The sequence below is a fragment of the Lagenorhynchus albirostris genome, chromosome 11 (genome assembly GCF_949774975.1).
Source record: "Lagenorhynchus albirostris chromosome 11, mLagAlb1.1, whole genome shotgun sequence".
NCBI classification, from domain to species: domain Eukaryota; kingdom Metazoa; phylum Chordata; class Mammalia; order Artiodactyla; family Delphinidae; genus Lagenorhynchus; species Lagenorhynchus albirostris.
The window spans coordinates 37,819,862-37,839,379 of NC_083105.1; the positions used below are offsets into that span (position 1 = coordinate 37,819,862).

A 19,518-nucleotide genomic window follows, 5' to 3' on the forward strand; every position below is an offset into this window, starting at 1 on the left:
AGCCAAAAATAAAAATAAATAAATTTATTAAAAAAATATATTATACCTCACGTTGGTTAATTTGGAAATCCCAAAACAGAATACTTAATAGTCTTACTCAGATGCAAAAGTAATCATTTTGAAGATAAGTGTAAGCAACAGCGAGCAATTAGAGGAAATATCTAGAAATCTCAGTCACCTAAGAGTTCATAATCACTCAAATAAAGTTCTATGAAACCAACACAAAGGATAATCTGATTATTGCTATTTCAGGGTTCACCTTGTTTTCACTGGCTTTTTGATGGAAAATTATCAAACGGTAGATATTATTTTTATTCAACGTTATATTCTTATTCTACCATAGGTGTCTGAGTGTAGATTTATAATTTTTATTATTATCCAAAAGGAAAAAATTTTAACATGTATTTCATATAACCTACAGTTTTTCAACTGAAGAAAAAATTAAATCATGTGCCACTCACCCAATCTATATTAATCTTTGCACCTTCTTAGAACTATTTTAATTTATCAACTATTTAATAGTCTTACACAGGCACAAATCACTAAAATTGGTTTTCTTTCTGACATCAAGCGCAATACATAACCCATACAATCATGGTCAGGCCATGATACTCCTCTAACATGAGGATAACTGAGCTGGGGACGAAGCCTGAAGAAATGAAACAAATGTATATATACATATTCATTTAGAACAACAGTGTTTGCTTTTTCCCACTAGTTATTTATTACATGAATTATTATTTTGGTACTAATTTAAAGTTATTTTAATATCTAAGTATCCTGCCATTGATTCAAGTTATATAGTATCTGCTATGTGTCCTATACTGAGGTCAAGTCGGCAGGTGCAAAAATGAGGAAGATATGTTCCTTAAGGCAAAGAAATTCACAGTCCAGGAAAAAATATCATACATAAATAGTAATGATAAAATAAGAAAATGCAAAAAATATTTATGTAATATAAAATGGTATACACATATATTTGGTTTATATATAACACACATATATTTGGTTTAGATGCAAATAAAAACTTTAAATTTTAGAATGGTAAAATAAAAACATGTAAGCATAAATAATGAAAAAAAACTTCAGTAAAATTTTTATGTACTCATTCTGGAAAATCTTCATTCCAAAGCAGTCTGTGAAGAAAGACAAATACCATATGATGTCACTTATATGTGGAATCTACAATATGACATAAATGAACCTATCTATGAAACGGAAACAGACTCACAGACATAGAAAACAGACCATAGGGGGAGGCGGGGGAGGGATGGATGGGGAGTTTGGGACTAGCAGATACAAACTATTATATATAGGATGTTTAAACAACAAGGTCCTATCGTATAGCACAGGGAACTATATTCAATATCCTGTAATAAACCATATTGGAAAAAAAGCGGTCTGCGACTTAGTAGAATTTCATGACCAAAAGCCCATGACACAAAAATAAACATTAGTCAAAACTGATCAAAGACTATGTTCTATAGAGTAAATTAGCACTTGCTTCACAAACTGCCAGTGTTCCATCTAAAGAAAATCAGGTTTGTATGACAAAGACAGCGTTGGTGTCCAAATCACAGTAAAAACAACAATCAGAGGCAACCTCAGGGCCATGTCAAAGAAAATTACATGGAAGAGAAGATAAGAGAAAGCATGCTTTTCAGCGGTGATGATATTACTCTGCAAACCCTGGTCGAATCAATATCAGAAAATGTAACTACTTTAAAAATCAATTATAATATCTGAGGAAACAGTTTACTAAAATTGGGGATGAATGACCTGTTCTTCAGAATATATAGAATTGCCCACAGAAAGAGATAATTACCTAAAATACCTGCATTTTACTTTTAAACATATAAGTTAATCACACATTTTGTACATACACAGACATCATACACACGTTTTTGGTTTTTCTTGTACACACAGAGAGAGCCACCGAAAAGGTAAGACTTTATCTCTAATGAATTGTTTCTTCTTTTGGCCATGCACCAGCCATGCATCCAGGTAAATAAACACCTGTGAAAAGAATCAGTTATACTAAAACTGCTTAAGATCTGAAATAATACTAAAACCATCTTTCTGAAAGGAAATCTTTCAGGAATGCAAAATATTTTCATCAAACATAAGAAGCTTCCAGAAATGTAACTTTTTAAGACAGTGACTATTTATTGGAGATGAAATTGAGGTAATTCTCATTTAAATATGATGCTGTATTAAGTCCATTCAATTGTGAGATATTCCTTTCAATAGCAGGAAAGTGAAGGTGATGTGATGTTATTAAAAGAAGAGAAATCTTTCCTCAAAAGATAAAAGTATACCATTTATATTCAAGAGTAAAATGTATTATTACTATCTAAAACAGAATATATTTCATATTTTAAAACAGAATTCTATTTAAAAAAAGTATAAAGTAGTATCTAATTTTCAAAACAGTTATCTGACAGTGAGCTAGAAAACATTTACTAACACATTTCCTTTCAAATAATTTTCTCCAAATGAAGGAACAAATATCATTACACAGAATAATCATTTTTCTCATTCCCATTTTCTTCACAAGTGGGTTTCAATCAATGTTTCGTCATCTTAACACTGTGTATTTGCAAGCAGAATGAACTAGAGGATTGCTTAATCCATTTAGTTCAGGCTCAAATTAACCACAATTTCAATAATCTGTGAGCTTTCAAGACTAATGTGATTTCAGACTATATTTCACAGAAAATTAGTTCAATCCTACATTTCTCTATGCATATGTGCTCATAGACTTGATAAGGAATATGTTCTTCCTTTTCTTTAATATTCATATGTTGTGATTTACAAGTACATCATCAAAATTTATCACATCTTATAAAGGACACTTTGTTCATTTTAAAATAGTACCTCTATGTAACATTCAGGCCATTGTTGACAGAGAAAATAATCTTACATCAAGGAGAAGTCCAAGGTCTAAAAGAACAGAAAATGTAATTGATGCCCACCATTTATTCATGACATGACTACAGAATGTGTAATAAAAAGGAAAGGAATTATATAGAAAAGAAATAATTAATTATTGCCTCCACTTTTTCCCATTTTAACATCTTTCCATTCTAGGCGTTAATGGTCGAGTAATAATGACTTCCTCCTGATTTTACTCACTTGATAGTTTCTGCCAAAGTTCCTAATCCTCATGGAATTTGCTATTTGGATCAGGAATTTGCCTGAGAAAGTAAAGGCAGTTCAGAATGAATAGAGCAAGAATTCAGGGTGAAAAGGTTGTGCGATGGCCTGGAAAGGTATAGTGTCGTATACTGTATCTTTTAGAGCCTTGTTAAGCTCTGTTAAGTTTCGATTTATCCTAAGTTCAATGTGTAATAATTCAAAAGTGTTAAATCCTCTGTAGAAGTAGGCATTTTCCTTATTCTTGCAATGCAATGATTATTGCAAGATCTAGGGTTGTGACACTGGGGATAAAAATAAATAATACGATTTGAGAAATACTTCATGTAGACTGTACAGGGACTGATGATTGATGGATGCAGGGAATAATGGGAGGAAGGGAAGAAATGGGCCCAGATTTTTGGTTTTAGCAACTGGTTGGAAAGTGATGTTGTTCACAAAGTTGGTTCCTGGGTTTGAATCAATGTTCCCTGTTAAGCTTGAGGCATGGAGATGGGAAGGTCAAAAGTTTAAAATGGCCTTTGGAGGGCAGAAGACAAAACTTATTAAGGGAATGCTAAAGGAGAAAAAAATACAGCACTGAAGCCCCAGTGGATACCAGGGACCATGAATTTGTAGTAAACCCGTATTTTTAGTGAGTTAATTTTCCTCCAACAGGATTCAACATATTAAGATATAGGAATGAAGATAACAAAGGACTGGGTTGATCCAAAATGTAAACTAGATAGCTAGTGGGAAGCAGCCGCATAGCACAGGGAGATCAGCTTTGTGTCCACCTAGAGGGGTGGGGTAGGGAGTGTGGGAGGGAGATGCAAGAGGGAGGGGATATGGGGACATATGTATATGTATAGCTGATTGACTTTGTTATACAGCAGCAACTAACACAACAATTTAAAGCAATTATACTCCAATAAAGATGTTTAAAAAAAAAAGGAAACACAGTAGGCAAAATAAAAACAAATTTTTTAAAATAAAGAATTGGGTTGATCCAGGTCTGGAGTTCCACCACAGAGGTGAGGTAGAACAACAGGTAAGACAGGTGAGCATATTAGCAAGAGAGCTGTGTTGTTAAAGAAGCTAACCAGGATAGCTGAGAGATAGAAACAGAAGAACTTAGGTAGTGACTACACACAGTCAGAACCATTTAAAACTACGATATTCAAATGATATTGTGTCTAAAAATGCAGACTGTCTGAAAATGTGGTTTTGCTGCATTGTATACCAGAGGTTTAAAACAAACACTCTGAAAATTATAAGCCCCAATTTACATATGATCTTGACCCTTTCCCCACCTTCCATCCACCAAAAAAGCCAATCTCTAGGATTGCCTCATGCATCTGTTTCCAGCTGATCCTTGCAAAGTCCTCCTTTTGTCCTTGGGACATCTACGACGTCCCCCTTTCCCTCCACTGTTCACCCCATCCCTCAGCTTATCCCACCTCAGGTAAATCTCCTTCTCACAGATCCCTCCATTTACTACATCAACCTCTGTAGCTCTTTAAAATGCTTAGAAAGCCCTCTCAAAACTAACTCACTGGTCTCTACCTATCTCTACACTTTCCTCTAATTGAACCTGCTTTTCTCTAGCAATATTTCCAATAATTTTTCATTTGTATTCATTTTATTTCCCTCCCTTAATCCCTTGAATTATGAATATTGCAAGAATATTGACTTTATTATTTGTCACTGCTAATGCACTGTATTTCAGCTATATTTTGTGTTAAGCAGTTTGGTAGCTACATTGGAACCCGAGCACCACTCAGAAAAGTACCATTCAGAGATATATGGAGAAATATCATACAAATTCCAATTAAAGAGTTCTCAAATGAATTTTTAAAGCATAGCTGAAGTCAAAGTTGATTACTTTCTGTATGTTTCTTAGAACATTTCTAAAGAAAATATTCCAAGTCCTGAAGCAAGTTTTATTACGTTTTTAAAAATATAACCCACCTGGACTGAAATGGAACAAATTTCAACTACTAGAGAAGTCATTTTTCACAATTTTACACTCACATATCTTTACATAGACATTCTAAAAAAATCTAACAAAGTGTGGTTAAAATATACATTTTTCCAAATTTATGTTTAAAAGGGTACAGAATCTACTGTGTTTTATTAATAAAGAACATTCAATTCAATACAAATTTACGTAAGTCATCTAGATATGGCTATATTCTTCAATGAACATAAAAGCCATGATAATAATTATTGCTCTACATATTTGTATATATAGTAATAAGCATGCAAAATGTAAAACAAAGTTAATATTTTAAAACAGTTACAGTGTGGCTGCTATAAACACCACATTAAAAGGCTAATGGAGAATACTTTTTTAAGTAGCAGTAAGTGAATTAAAACCAGATTCCTTTCTCTTGGTCTAATAAATTGTTTAATGTTGTGTTTCTCAACCTGGGAGATATTCTCTGTGGAGATATTTTCACAGTTGTCCATGAGTCTTCTATGAGAATTTTTTAATTTTGTGTTTTACTTTTGATGACAATTTTTAAAAATAAAGCAAAGCATATTCTGGATCATATGAGCACTCATGCAATTTCACTGTATTTATTTGTATTTGTTTTTTATAATCTCATGTATATTAATTAAAAGCCAAATGATATCACTATTTTTTATAATAAAATTGTATAATAAAAGGCTTTATGAAAGTTCAAGTACTACTATGTGACAAGAGAATTAAGGCATCATAGGGAATGTGTTGCCAAACTCAAAGGACCCAGGGCCACAGCACTCAAACCATAAGCACCTTGCAATCAGTCATTCCATTCTAGCTCAATATCATTCACTATATGAAATTAATATTGTCAATTTGAGATTGACTGACTTTGTACATTTGTTTTTATCCTGGTTATAAATCAGACATGGCTTTATATATGTATTGAGCTATAAATAAAGGATATTAAAACCTAGTTTTAATTGCACATTAAAAATAATTAAGTCAATACAAAAAGTATGTAAGAATGTTTTTTCTTTATGAACTGTTTGTTTGTCTTAATTTTGAGAGGGGGAAAAATGGTTTCTTTGATTTTTCTTCTCATAAAGAAAGACAAATATAAAAGAAGCAAGAGATATCAACAGGAACCCTGAATCATTTAGAAGAATTCTGCACTGATTATTTAATCAAAGCTTTAATAGAACCAACACCCCCAGAATTTTTACAAACAGTACATAAAACAGCACAACTAGTCTGGGTACACCAACCACACTTCCCAGAATTTGCCTGTGTTCCTGTTAACCTTGAATGGTTTTGTTGGTCAATACATCCTAAAAGTCAATCAACATACATAAATGTCTCAATTTATATTGAGAAGTTGCTAAATATCCCAGGAGTGGTACAAGGACATGAGATCATTCCAATAGCTGGGTCTGTTCTCAACAGCATTAAGATCAAAAGGAGGCACACATATCTTTAAAAAATGAAAAATTCACAAATATAATGCATACCCTAGTAACTAATAAACAAAGCAACACAGATCATCACACATGCCAAGAATATATCATAAATATCCATAAATAGATCAAACTTCCCATAAAAACTATATATGATAACGCTAACATAATTCAGCTTTATAACAGAAACAAAATGATCTTAAATCAAGTACGGTATGAGAAAATGAACAATCAATTTCCCCAAGAGCTCCAATCTTCACAATAATTCTGCCGAATGCAATATGCATTGATTTACTAACACTTATTTAACTAGTACAAATGGCAAAAATATTAGCATAAAACTGTCAAATGAATTAATGTTAACAGCATCACTTCCCATGTGTAGATATTTATTGATTTTGAAAAGTCTTATATGAAAATATTTCACTTCATATACTTGAAATATGATTCTATCATCATATCTTTATTTGCATCACTAAGACAATCAGTGTCTTCAATTTATGTTAATTAGCTTTATCCTCTGCTTGCTATGAAAATTATGTCAGGTCAAATAATTTCATAGTTTCATACCTTTATTACTAAAGGTCAGAAACCGAAATTTGATGATGTACCCAGCTGTCCTAAAGTTGGTGACTATACAACAGGCACAGGTGCTTGTCAACAGAAAACGAATAATTGTTACCAATTCCTTGCACTTCCACCCGTAGGAACATGTTTTTTTCTTTTTCTCCTCTGCCCCTTCTTGACTTTAGTAACTGTCTGTCTCCTTCCTTTATTCTTCAACAATCTTTCTATTTGGTTTCTCATTTAATTCATCTTGTGGGCCTAATTTAGGCCAGCAAAGACAACCATTTTTTGTCTTCACAGTGCACACCTTCATCATTAACTATGTCAGGTCCAGCTCTTGGAAAAATCTGCTGCAGACCAGGGACGCCTATAGGGAGGCCACCCGTGTATGGGGCACATATTTCTATCTTTCTTTCATGACTCAATTAATGCATCACTTCCACGCCAAAGGCTTCTCTCAGCTACTGGGGCCAGACTGGTCCCTTTTTCCTCTGTGCTAAAAATGTTATTGTTATATTACACACAGTTGCTTTTGTGTTTTTCTCACCGGCAAACTAAGAACTTGAGGGCAGGAACCATTCATCTTTCTGAGCCCACTGCCTAATACAATTAGCATTCTATATGCTGAGGAAAACATCACTGAAGATGTTTTCCTTCTCTACCTCCAGCACACCACCTATGAGACTTTATTTTCAGCTATTATTTACCTCCCTGAAAAATTTTTTATTATCAAATAAAATGTCAATTATAACATTAACAAGTTACAATTATTTACATATAAAATCTGGTATTTGCCTATGGAATGAAAAGTATTTGTGGTAAAAAAAAAAAAAAAAAAAAAAACTCCTAATTGCCCATCAAAATCCATCCAGCTACACTACATTTTCCAGCCTTCCTAGAAGCTGATCACCAAATAGGATGTACAGGAAGGTCATTTATGACATTTCTGGATATGGGTTTAAAACACAGCATGTCTGATCCTCTACATCCTCTTCCACCATCCCGAGAGTTGGGACACATATGCCTTTGCCTCAGCTTCAATGATGCAGATGAAAACAAGGAACTAGGGGATGAAGGTACAGTAAGATTTAATCTGGGTCATGCCAAACTGAACCTCATCATCTGACAAGAAATGCATTTTAAAAATTTTAAGTCACTATATTATTTGGCACATTTGTTTTAGCAGCTTAACCTTTAACCTAAAATTTTAAAGCTTTTGTTTAACATTATCTCAATTATTAGGCAAATTTTTAATGATGGTAATTATCCAAATAGTTTTTTGTGTAATATAACCGAAAGAGGGACTTCCCTGGTGGCACAGTAGTTAAGAATCCGCCTGCCAATGCAGGGGACACGGGTTCGATCCCTGGTCCAGGAAGATCCCACACGTGGCGGAGCAACTAAGCCCATGTGCCGCAACTACTAAGCCTGTATGCTGCAACTACTGAAGCCCGCATGCCTAAAGCTCGTGTTCTGCAACAAGAGAAGCCACCGCAATGAGAAGCCTGCGCACCGCAATGAGGAGTAGCCCCCGCTCGCCGCAACTAGAGAAAGCTTGTGTGCAGCAACAAAGACCCAACACTGCCAAAAATAAATAAAATTTTTTAAAAAAGGACTCTCATTAAAAAAAAATTTTATATATATATATATATATATAACAGAAAGAAAGAAAACTAAAGCGCTTCTAACTAATAGTCTTCTTTTCCTAGGATTCTGCTTGAAAACTATACAGAAACTTTCCCTTGGGGCATTACACAAAAACACCTCAAAAGATGGAGAGCCGCAGGGCATCTATAGGTGGCTGCCCTATAATAGACTTAATGAGACTTTTTGCAAACCCATTAGATGAAGTCAGAGATCCAAGATAAGATACATATGTGGAACAGCTTCCAGAATCCCATGGCACAAACCATATCCTATCCTTTAACTGCCCACATGCAAGCACATGTTGCTATTGTTAAGGGGATTTAAGCCCAAGTGGTGTCCATTCATTTCTTTCCTGGATCATTTGTCATCTCCTGGTTTCCAATCTTGCCCACTATGTTCTCTGCTTCTTCAGAGATGCCAAAGTGATTCCTTTAACAATATGGAGCTTCCTGTCATACTCAGAATAAAATATAGTCTTTACCGTGGCCTGCGAGGTCCTACATGCCCTGACTCCTAGATACTCCCCCATCCTCACTTTCAACCACTCTCCTCTCATCACCAGCCTTCTGGCTCTCCAAGTCTATTCTTACTTCAAGTCTTTGCCTGATATAATTTCCTCCAAATGTTCACATGGTTTCTCCCAGCCTTTATTTGAGTCTATGTCACTGGGGCATCTCCTCAATGATACGTAGTTTTCTCTGACAAATCTATATAAAAGGGCAGCCCAAGTTACTCTCTAGCCTTATACTTTTCTTCCCTTATATCGTGCTATCTTTTCACTTATATTGTATTATCTTTTTATTCATAACATATCTCCCCAATTAGAATGCAATTTTCCTGTAGATAAAGACTTATCTTTCACTACTGTAATACACGGTGTCCACAGAAGTGCCAAAAATATATTAGGTTTTCTAAAAGTATGTTTTGAATAAATAAATAAATTTGGCTCCATCACCATTCCAATCCAAGAAAATAAATTCAAAGCAGACTGCCTACTGATTTTATTGAGTTTACTTTCAAAAAGGTCAGAGTTTAACCACCCTGAAGATAAGACAACTCATCTAATAAGAACCTACTAATGAATGATAAATAAATTCATTAAGCAAATGTAAGAATAAAAACTACTACAGACCAGACTTCCAGGTTTCCAAAATGGCCAAGTAAGGTAAATGTTTTAAGCAGAGCTTTGGATGCAGAAAGATATAAACCTTCACAGCTAGGCAATGTATTAAAATAAAGAAGATTTTCATCCTATTAAAAAATTAAAATTTCCCAATGTAAAAAAGAATTACGGTGTGGAAGAGACAAGTGATATTATTGGAAATAATCATTTCTCTTAGACAAGAATTAAAGTTTTTTTTTTTACTTTTTGAATGAAAGTAGAACTATTGAATGTTCTATTCATGAACTTAATAACTTCTCTACTTAATAAAATAAAAGCCACAGAGAACCAGGAATAGGTAATCAAAGTGGAGCACAATGCCTCCGTCTTTCCTAACAGTCCTTCCTTTAGTACTTTAGAGAAGAAAGCCTGGGGAATCAGAAGCTGTCAGCAGGTGAGAGAAACAGGCCTTTTAAGTACTCTGATGTCAGGCTAAACTGAAACCAATGAACCAGTACAAATCTCAAAAGGGTCTAAGAGTCTAGACTCAATATTAGAAAATCAAGATGAGTTAGCAGAATGGCTTCTAAGCAAAATGTGTGTATATACTTATCATATACACTCATTGATTAACAAGAAAACAACAGAAAATGTGAATAGAAATAACCATTATTTAACTCTTCTAATTTTATGTTTCTAAAGTTTTTCTTTGATGCTTGGTCATGTGTCAAATTCAATATACTGATACAGATAATATATTTATAATGTATAAATAAGTTTCCTAATCAGTATAGCAATTAAGATTAACCAGTATCTTAATATTAACCTAAGTCTTAATAAAATGAGACTATGGCAATATGCCCAAATCACAGAATTAAGTTTTTAAACATAGACTAAACTTTATCTAAAAGCTGAAAATGCAAACCTAAAATAAAACAGAATATAACAGGTTATCAGGAAATTTCTGTTATCTCATAATAAAACACAGCCTCAGATGAAAAACAAGGTCATTTGGTAACAGAGTGCCTTAACTCCTCAGCCCCAGCATGAGCTCTGTCCCTGTACACTTCATTCTGAAAATACACAGTTCCCACTTACAGACCAATGAAATATATCCAACAGTATATTTGCAGCATTATTTCCTTCTGTTCTGTATTCAGTTGCCCAGTATTTGAACTCCCTTCTTATTAGATTGGAATTCCCCTAGTATGAGTTCTAGAGAGAGGCAGGGCCCCATTCCTACTAAGAAATAAAAAGACAACAAGACAGTTCCTCCCAACTGCCTAGGACTTTGGGCATGTAACCTAAATTTGGCCAACTAGATGTACCTACTCTGTCAATCTAGAAGTCAGGTCAGCAAGTCTACTTACTAGACAATTTGTGGATTCTTAACTTTTCACTGCTGCCCCTTCTGCCTTGGGGTGTGCCATTTTTCTGAGCCTAGTTCTTAAGTCCTCACTTTTCATAAATTCCTCTTATGTTCAAATCAGCTGAAGGTAGAATTTGTTGCTGCAGCCAGGCTGATACCCAGCCTGTGCAAAACCAACTTTTCTCTCTTTATTGTTTGTAGCAACTCAGGATTGGGGCAGTAATTGTTTTGTTTCAGTTGCCTTTCTTGAAATCTCTTAGAAAACCAAACACAAATATTGCTGATGCAAAAGGATATTATTTCAGAGAGCCAGGGGGAGTTGACTGAATACTCTAAAAATTGCATGAAAGTTCTAAATGAGGCTTAAAAAAAAAAAAAGGCAAAGTAAGAGAATGTGATTCAAAAAGCTTCCATTAAAAAAGCAAAGGCTGGGCTTCCCTGGTGGCGCCGTGGTTGAGAGTCTGCCTGCCGATGCGGGGGACGTGGATTCGTGCACTGGTCTGCGAGGATCCCACATGCCGCGGAGCGGCTGGGCCCATGAGCCGTGGACGCTGGGCCTGTACGTCCGGAGCCTGTGCTCCGCAATGGGAAAGGCCACAACAGTGAGAGGCCCGCATACCACCAAAAAAAAAGCAAAGGCTTCCAAATAGCATGACAGACTCTGCTCAACCGGAAGTTCTCAACTAGTGGTGATTGTGCCACTCCAGGGACATTTCAGCAATGTTTGTAGACATTTTTGGTTATCACCACTGGGGAAGGGGTGCATCTAACGGGGAGACCAGGAATGCTGCTAAAAATCCTACAGTGTACATAACAGCTCCCCACAATACAGAATTATCTGGCCTAAAATGTCAATAGTGTCAAGGATGAGAAACCCTGCCCTCCACTCTACCTCCCTTCAAATCATAAATAAATAAATGCCCTCCCCCAGAAGCTAGAATAACTCTCCCACAATTCATAATACCCAAATACTTTTATAATTACTTATGCAATCCCATTTCTACCCCAATATTAAAAGAAAAAAAAAATCTCATAACTTATCTGTCAATATCATGATCCATCTGAGAACTACCCAAATGGGAAAAAAGTAAAGAAAGAGCAAATAAGGGAAAGTAATGAGTATGTGCAAAGAGCTTTAAAGGGCCAGGAAGCCTGACGGGAGTGGCAGGAAATATGGGTTGAAAAACGGTTGCGTTCATGGCCAAGAATGTTGGGAAATGAAGCTTGGAGGGATGATGTGATCAGACTCCAAAGTGTCTTGTACATCACAGAAGTCCCGATTTTGCTCTCTGAATAATGATATTTTTTAAAGAAAAGATTTTTAAGTGGGGTAGAGAAATATGTTGTTTCTTAGGAAGAAAATCCTAGTGTCACTTTAGGTGACAGTCTGACAGGAGCAGAGCCTGGTAGTAGGGAAGTTAGTAGGTTAGGAGACTACTTCAACAGTACAAGAGCTGAAGAGAACAGCTGAGCAAAGGTGACGGCAATGTGGATGGAAAACGAAGACCAGAGAGATTATAAGCATGTTCTTAGAGATTTGTTAACCTCTTCCTTTAAAATAAGTATCTTCCCGTACTGTAAAGTATAATAAAGGAATAAAAATACTTTAAGTGCATTAACACACCTCTATTTCCAGTGTGCACCAAAAGTACAGTAACATGTCAATGAATTAAAGTTATGCAATGAGAATGTATGCTATTTAAATAATTTCTGTATGATTTCCAAATAACATGTACAGAAAGTTTATAATATTACCTGCTCCAGGACTTCTTTATAGGTAATAGTGGCTTTAGTATTTGTAACAGGACTGTCATAAATGATAGCAATCTTATCTCCTTTACCATTTTCAATATGACGATCGATGGCATTGTAACAAATGTTAAGCATCCCTTCCACAAACCTGAAAAATAATTGGAAAGTAAAAGTGAATGACTTCAAAATATATATTGTTACTTAACTAGGTTTCTATAGTCCTATTTTGGCAGAGCTGCCCTTAAAAGTGTTTCCCCATGCATGTTATGTCAGGTAATGATGGCTGTAAACTATTTAAGATGGTACAGAAGTGACACTTTTAATAAATATGTATTTATTTTCATGTGCACAAGAAGAAAATATACCTCGCACTTCAAGGTGACAATTTTGTGGATTTTATTGCTTAGGATGAAACTAGAGTACACAGCACCAAAATAATCTACTTTACATGGATGAAATGAATTGTATATAAGTGCAGCACAGATGCATTAAGCTGAGAGGGCAAATAGTAGATGCATGACTGAAGTTTGGGTACCTGCTGTAAAAAGACAGACTTACTGGAAAAATCAATCCTTCTTTGAAAGATGTATATGTGTGTGTGTGTGTGTGTGTGTGTGTGTGTGTGTGTGTGTGTGTGCGCGCGCGTATATATACACACACACATATTTGTTTGTTTCAATTAAATGCAATACCCCCAATTTCACAAAGAATAGGTTAGTTCTTTTCTGCATGTGTGAAATGCTTCATAATCTGAATAAACAATCAAAATGCACATAAAACGTTAATAGCTTTTTGAAAACTTTTCAATTCACCACTCTTTATCTCAATTGCTGAGTGCGTTCCTTTGAAAATAAAGACATAATGTAGATAGATGGAGAAAATTTTTAAGAAAATATAGCTCATTTTCCTGAGCATGGAATTTGCCACTTTTTTAGAAGGAGAGTATTAGATACAAAATACAAGTATAGTAATGGTCCATTTGTTCCAATGTCAGACTAGCAAATATTATAAAAATGCAAAATAACAAGAGGAAAATATTGAAGCAACAAGAAAAAGTCCCATTAAATAGCTGAGTATCACTGTCAGGTCTTCACTCAAAGAGCCCTGTGTGAAATGAAGCAGGGAATTAAGAATGCCTATAGATACAGTGGCAGCAATAAGAAATAACAGATACAGAAGGCAGTAGGAGGAGGAATCATTTAATCAGCATCAAGTGACCCTGTATACATCAGTAATGGTGAATATGATGACCTTACAGTACAGCACAATGAGTAATTAATACAATGATTCTGAATTGCCAAGTGTAATAGATTTGATGTTTGCTCAAAAACATTGTCTCTTCTCCTCACCCTTACTTCTATTAAAAATATTTTGTCTCTTCCTCTTGCCTCCATCTTCATCAGTGGAGAGAACTTCCCTTGACTTTGGGGTCATCCATGTGATGTCAGCTCTGGCTAATAAGCAGTCATGAAGCATGCACTTGCTTGAAAGCGCCTGACACGACGGCTTGCTCTCCTGCACCTACACCCTCTCCAGGAGAAGAGCCTCCAGGTATTACTGCTGCCTCCTCCTTAGCCTGGTGCCAAGAATGAGTATTTGCAGATGGGAGCAGAGCCCAAAAGAAGCAAGGAGCCCAACCCAGCCAGACACATGTCTTAGAACAGCGGCCCCCAACCTTTTCAGCACCAGGGACCGGTTTCATGGAAGACAATTTTTCCACGGACCCGGGGGAGCGGGGGTGCAGGGGGGATGGTTCAGGCAGTAATGTGAGTGATGGGGAGCGATGGGGAGCGGCAGATGAAGCTTCGCTCACTTGCCCGCCGCTCACCTCCTGCTGTGTGGCCCGGTTCCTAACAGGCCACAGACCGGTACTGGTCCGCAGCCCGGGAGTTGAGGACCCCTGTCTTAAAATAACATTTCCAGTTGTGTTGATCCCATGACAACCTACAAATTAACTGATGAATAAATACCTTATGGCTCAGAGATTTTTATGGTGATATGCAGCATAACTGTGGCTATAATTAACTAACGCACCAAGAAAAAGTAAAAAATATTTACTCAATATTTTGGCAGAAATAAGGAAAGATACTTTATAGAATTTTCCCACAAAATACTTATTCATATTTTTGTGTTTCTGCTTTTATTTCTGAAAAGAATACATTTCAGACACATGAAAGACAGACTCACTGGAACACTTCTTGATGATGTCATTATCCTCTATCTACCACTTCTACTCTACCACTCTTTGTGCTCAATATTGAATTATGCCCATAACATTTCACAAAACAAGGAGCCCACTCGATTCCAAAGATTCATGGAGGACTCACTTTGTCATTTGCCTTATCTACTTCTTACTCGTTCCTTCTAGATTTCTGTTGAAGGAGTTCACAGAGAGTATGTGACCCCAGGTTGACCTGTCAGCTGGACCCAGGCAATCAGAGGATCCCCCCATCCTTGGAATATGTGTGCCACCTACTATTCCCATACTAGTAGCTGTTTCAAGGACATAGTCTTGAGAAAGCAACGTGTTGTTGAGTCCATCTGGACTGAATATGTGTCTGAACCCAGATAAGGACATTATTTTCAAGATTCTTGTGGGTGGGTGCGGAGATCTACTGATCTCCTGGCCACCCACGACACGCCTCAGACGCAAGTTTCCTTGCTTATTAAATCTGCCACCCACCTACCATTCTGGAGGGGCCTGCCCCTTTCTTTGGGCTCTCCTTGCCCTCTATGAATGGGGGCCAGTTTGCGAACCAACAATATTTTTCATGAAATCTCCTTCCTTTGCCAAATCTTTAATTGACAGTAATTTCTAACATTCTGTATCTATCCCTTTGCTCACTCTACGTACATTCCTTGGGTGATCTCTACACTTTTATGGTTTCAACTTCCATCTTTAGCTCCAGCTCTGATCCCCTTTCTGAACTCCATTCCCTTATAGCCGACAGCCTGCTGGACATCTCTCCTTGGAAATAATAATACGTCCAAAACGATAATCATTTTCACCCCACCTCCAACTCACAGCCCATCTCAACTGCAAACTTGTTCCTCCTGTTTTCCATATTTCAAGGAACCACCTTGCACCCACTGCAAGGTATAGAAACTCAAAAGTTAAATTTGATCCCTCATTCTCCACATTCTATCGATTGTATGTACTGTCACATCTGTCTTTGCAATTGTTCAGTTCTCTCATTGATAACCTGGGTTACAATTCCTTTCTCTTAATTAATCTCCTTGCCCTAGGTCTTACCCCATCCTCTCAAGTCATCTTCCTTTGCTACTAGAATGTCTTTCCTCAAATTAAATATTATCACATCAAATGGCACTCAAACTCATTTAATACCTTTCCATAAAGCTCAGGATAAAAAGTATATATCTTTAGATGATATAAAAGACCCTTCACCTACTCAGCTTCATTTCCCCTCATGCAACTTCCCATGCTCCAGCTATATTGACTTACAAAATGTGCAATTCCTAGAGTTCACATTATTCAAAGAATTTCTGTGGCTGTTCTTTCTGTGGCTGTCCTTCTCCTTTACCACCGCCCTCTCCCAGGTAGTTCCAAAGACCTGTGCACATATCTCTACAATACTACTTATCATATTACATTAACAATTAGTCCACTTACTTAAATGTTTCCCTCATTTTACTATAACCAGACAGCAGAGACTATATTTTCCTTATCGTCTGAGGATCTATATATTAGGCACCCAATAAATATTTGATAAATGAAGAATGAAAACATTAGTAAACCTTCAAGACACTTTGGATTTAGGATCCAGGTACAGTAGCCAGGGTAGTTTTTACTATTTTATTTTAAAGTTGAGTGAATGGAGTCTTAAAAAGAATAATGCACAGGACATTTGGCTAAGAATTGGAAAAAGCCATACCTGCAACCCAAGTCTCTGGACATCCTGACTGGTGTCCTAGTCCACAATATCCTATTAATTCATTCATTTATAAATATATATTTTTTCTATCCTTGAGTTCACTGATCCTTTCCTTTGTGATTTTCATTCTGCTGTCGAACCAATTCAGTGAGTTTTTATTTTCATTATCATATTTTTCAGTTCTAAAATTTCCATTTGTTTTTTTCTTTACATCTTTTATTTCTTCGCTGAGTCTTTCTATTTAATTGAGGCTTTTTAAAAAATGTTTCCAATGTGTTCGTAGTTGCTCGTTTAAGCATTTTTTTATGATGGCTGCTTTAAAAATCCTTGTCCGATAATTCCAGTCTCTGTCACCTCAGTGTTAGCATCTACTGATTGCTTTTCTCATTCAAGTTGATATTTTCCTGGTTCTTGGTATGACAAGTGATTTTTGTTTGTATCCTGGACATTATAGGTATTTTATTAGGAGATTCTGGCTTATTTAAAGATCGTATTTAAATCTTCTGTTTTATCAGGCCTCCTACTGATTGCTTTTCTCATTCAAGTTGATATTTTCCTGGTTCTTGGTATGACAAGTGATTTTTGTTTGTATCCTGGACATTATAGGTATTTTATTAGGAGATTCTGGCTTATTTAAAGATCGTATTTAAATCTTCTGTTTTATCAGGCCTCCTCTGATACTGTGTCAGTGGGGGAGGGAGGCAACTCATTACCACCAGGTTCAGGTGTAAGTTCCAGCTCCCCATTAGGCCTCCACTGACACTCATGAGAGTAAGGGGTACCTCATTACTGCTGAGCTAGGGTAAAAGTTCAGGATCCCACTAGGCTTCCATTACATCATCCTGGCTGATAGTGGGGAATGGCACCTCATTTTGACTCCCCACATGGACTCCACTGACAATGCCAGGGGCAAGATCCTTCTTACCTCTTTATCTTAGCCATAATGAAAGTTCCCATTCCTGATATAACTTTCTCTAACACCACCAGGGGAGGTGGCGATGTTTAGGACACCTTGTCACAGCCTGGTAAGAGTAGAAGTCTAGGTTCTCTATCACCTTTTCACTGGTGAAGATGGGATGAGAGCCTTCCATAGTGTTTGACTGTATTAGGGAAGTTACTGGCCAAAAATGTCCTGTCTTGGCAGGCTGTCCCTCCCCACCCCTTTTATCTTTGGGGGGGAAGGTCCAAAGACGTTTTTGTTGGAACTTTTTTTCTGCACCCATTGGTGTTTCTAGGTTGCCACCTTCTCCAGCACTCAGTATAGGATATATAAGACAAGAAAGAAAACCCAAGGAACTCAGTGTCATGTCATTTCTCATGTCCCAAAGTTCCTAGCTGATTTGGTTTCTTCTCTCCTCCTTTCAGAGTCTTCTTATGTGTATTTTATATATAATGTCCTATGTTTTTAGCTATATTTAACAGGATGAATAGGAAAAAGTGCATTTTGTCCAACTTGTCCCGAAAGTTTCTAAGTAATATTTATTGATCCCTTATTCTAGACCAATATTTCATGTGTATGAAATCATCTAATCAAAAAACAACCCTAGGGACCCTTGTGCACTGTTGATGGGAATGTAAATTGGTGCAGCCACTATGGAAAACAGTATGGAGGTTCCTCAAAAACTTAAAAACAGAACTACCATAAAATCCAGCAATTCCATTTCTGGGTGTTTACCTGAAGAAAATAAAAACATTAATTCAAAATGATATATGCACCCTTATGTTCACTGCAGCATTATTTACAATAGTCAAAATGCAGAAGCGACCTAAATGTCCATCAATAGATGTGTTGATCAAGAAGATATACATACACACACACACACACACACACACACACACACACACACACACACACAGGAATATTACTCAACCATAAAAAAGAATGAAATTGTGCTATTGGACGTAGAGAGTATTATGCTAAGTGAAATACATCAAAGAAAGACAAATACCATATATTCCCACTTATATATGGAATATAAAAAACAAAACAAATTAACAAACAAAAGAGAAACAGACATACAGATACAGGGAACAAATCGGTAGTTGCCAGAGGGGAGGCGGATAGGGGTTTGGGCAAAATATGTGAAGGGGAATTAAGAGATACAAACTTCCAGTTATAGAATAAATAAGTCACAGGGATGTAGTATACTACATAAGGATGTAATATAGTCAATAATACTGCAGTAACTTTGTATGGAGCCAGACAGTTACTAAACTTATCATGATGATCATTTCATAATGTATTTTATTGTCAGATCACTCTGTTGTACAGCTGAAAAATAACACAATATTGTACATCAACTGTACTTCAACTTTAAAAAAAACTACCCTATGAGGTAGGTACTATTGTAAACCCCATTTTATGTATGAGGAAACTCATCTGACAGCAACTTGCTAAAGGCAGCGTATTACGGAACCAACCCCATGAACATCAAACAGCAGTAACTCTACAGGCAATACTCAAAGAACTTCAGATTTTCTTTCCAATTATTTGCAAATTTTGGGTGGTTTAATATTTAAATTACTTGTACCCTAGCATTTTCTTTTTGAAGGATGCCCTTAAAGAAACTTAAAGAATTTTAAGGGTACCCTTTGGGACAGACAGGAAGGAAATTCAAGCAGAGGGA

The 19,518-nt window shown here is 36.2% G+C and overlaps 1 protein-coding gene across 5 annotated transcripts in view; it reads right to left on the reverse strand.

Moving 5' to 3' along the window:
• The window catches only part of ACSS3 (acyl-CoA synthetase short chain family member 3), a 147,767-nt gene that overhangs the window by 100,069 nt on the left and 28,180 nt on the right, over nucleotides 1-19,518 (reverse strand). For all 5 annotated transcript variants that reach the window (XR_009543339.1, XR_009543340.1, XM_060165113.1 and 2 more), the window contains exon 2: nucleotides 13,002-13,146. Coding sequence is in view for 3 of the 5 variants with exons in the window: in XM_060165113.1 (XP_060021096.1) it covers nucleotides 13,002-13,146 (145 nt within the window). In the remaining 2 variants the exon portion in view is untranslated. The remainder of the gene's footprint in view (nucleotides 1-13,001; nucleotides 13,147-19,518) is intronic.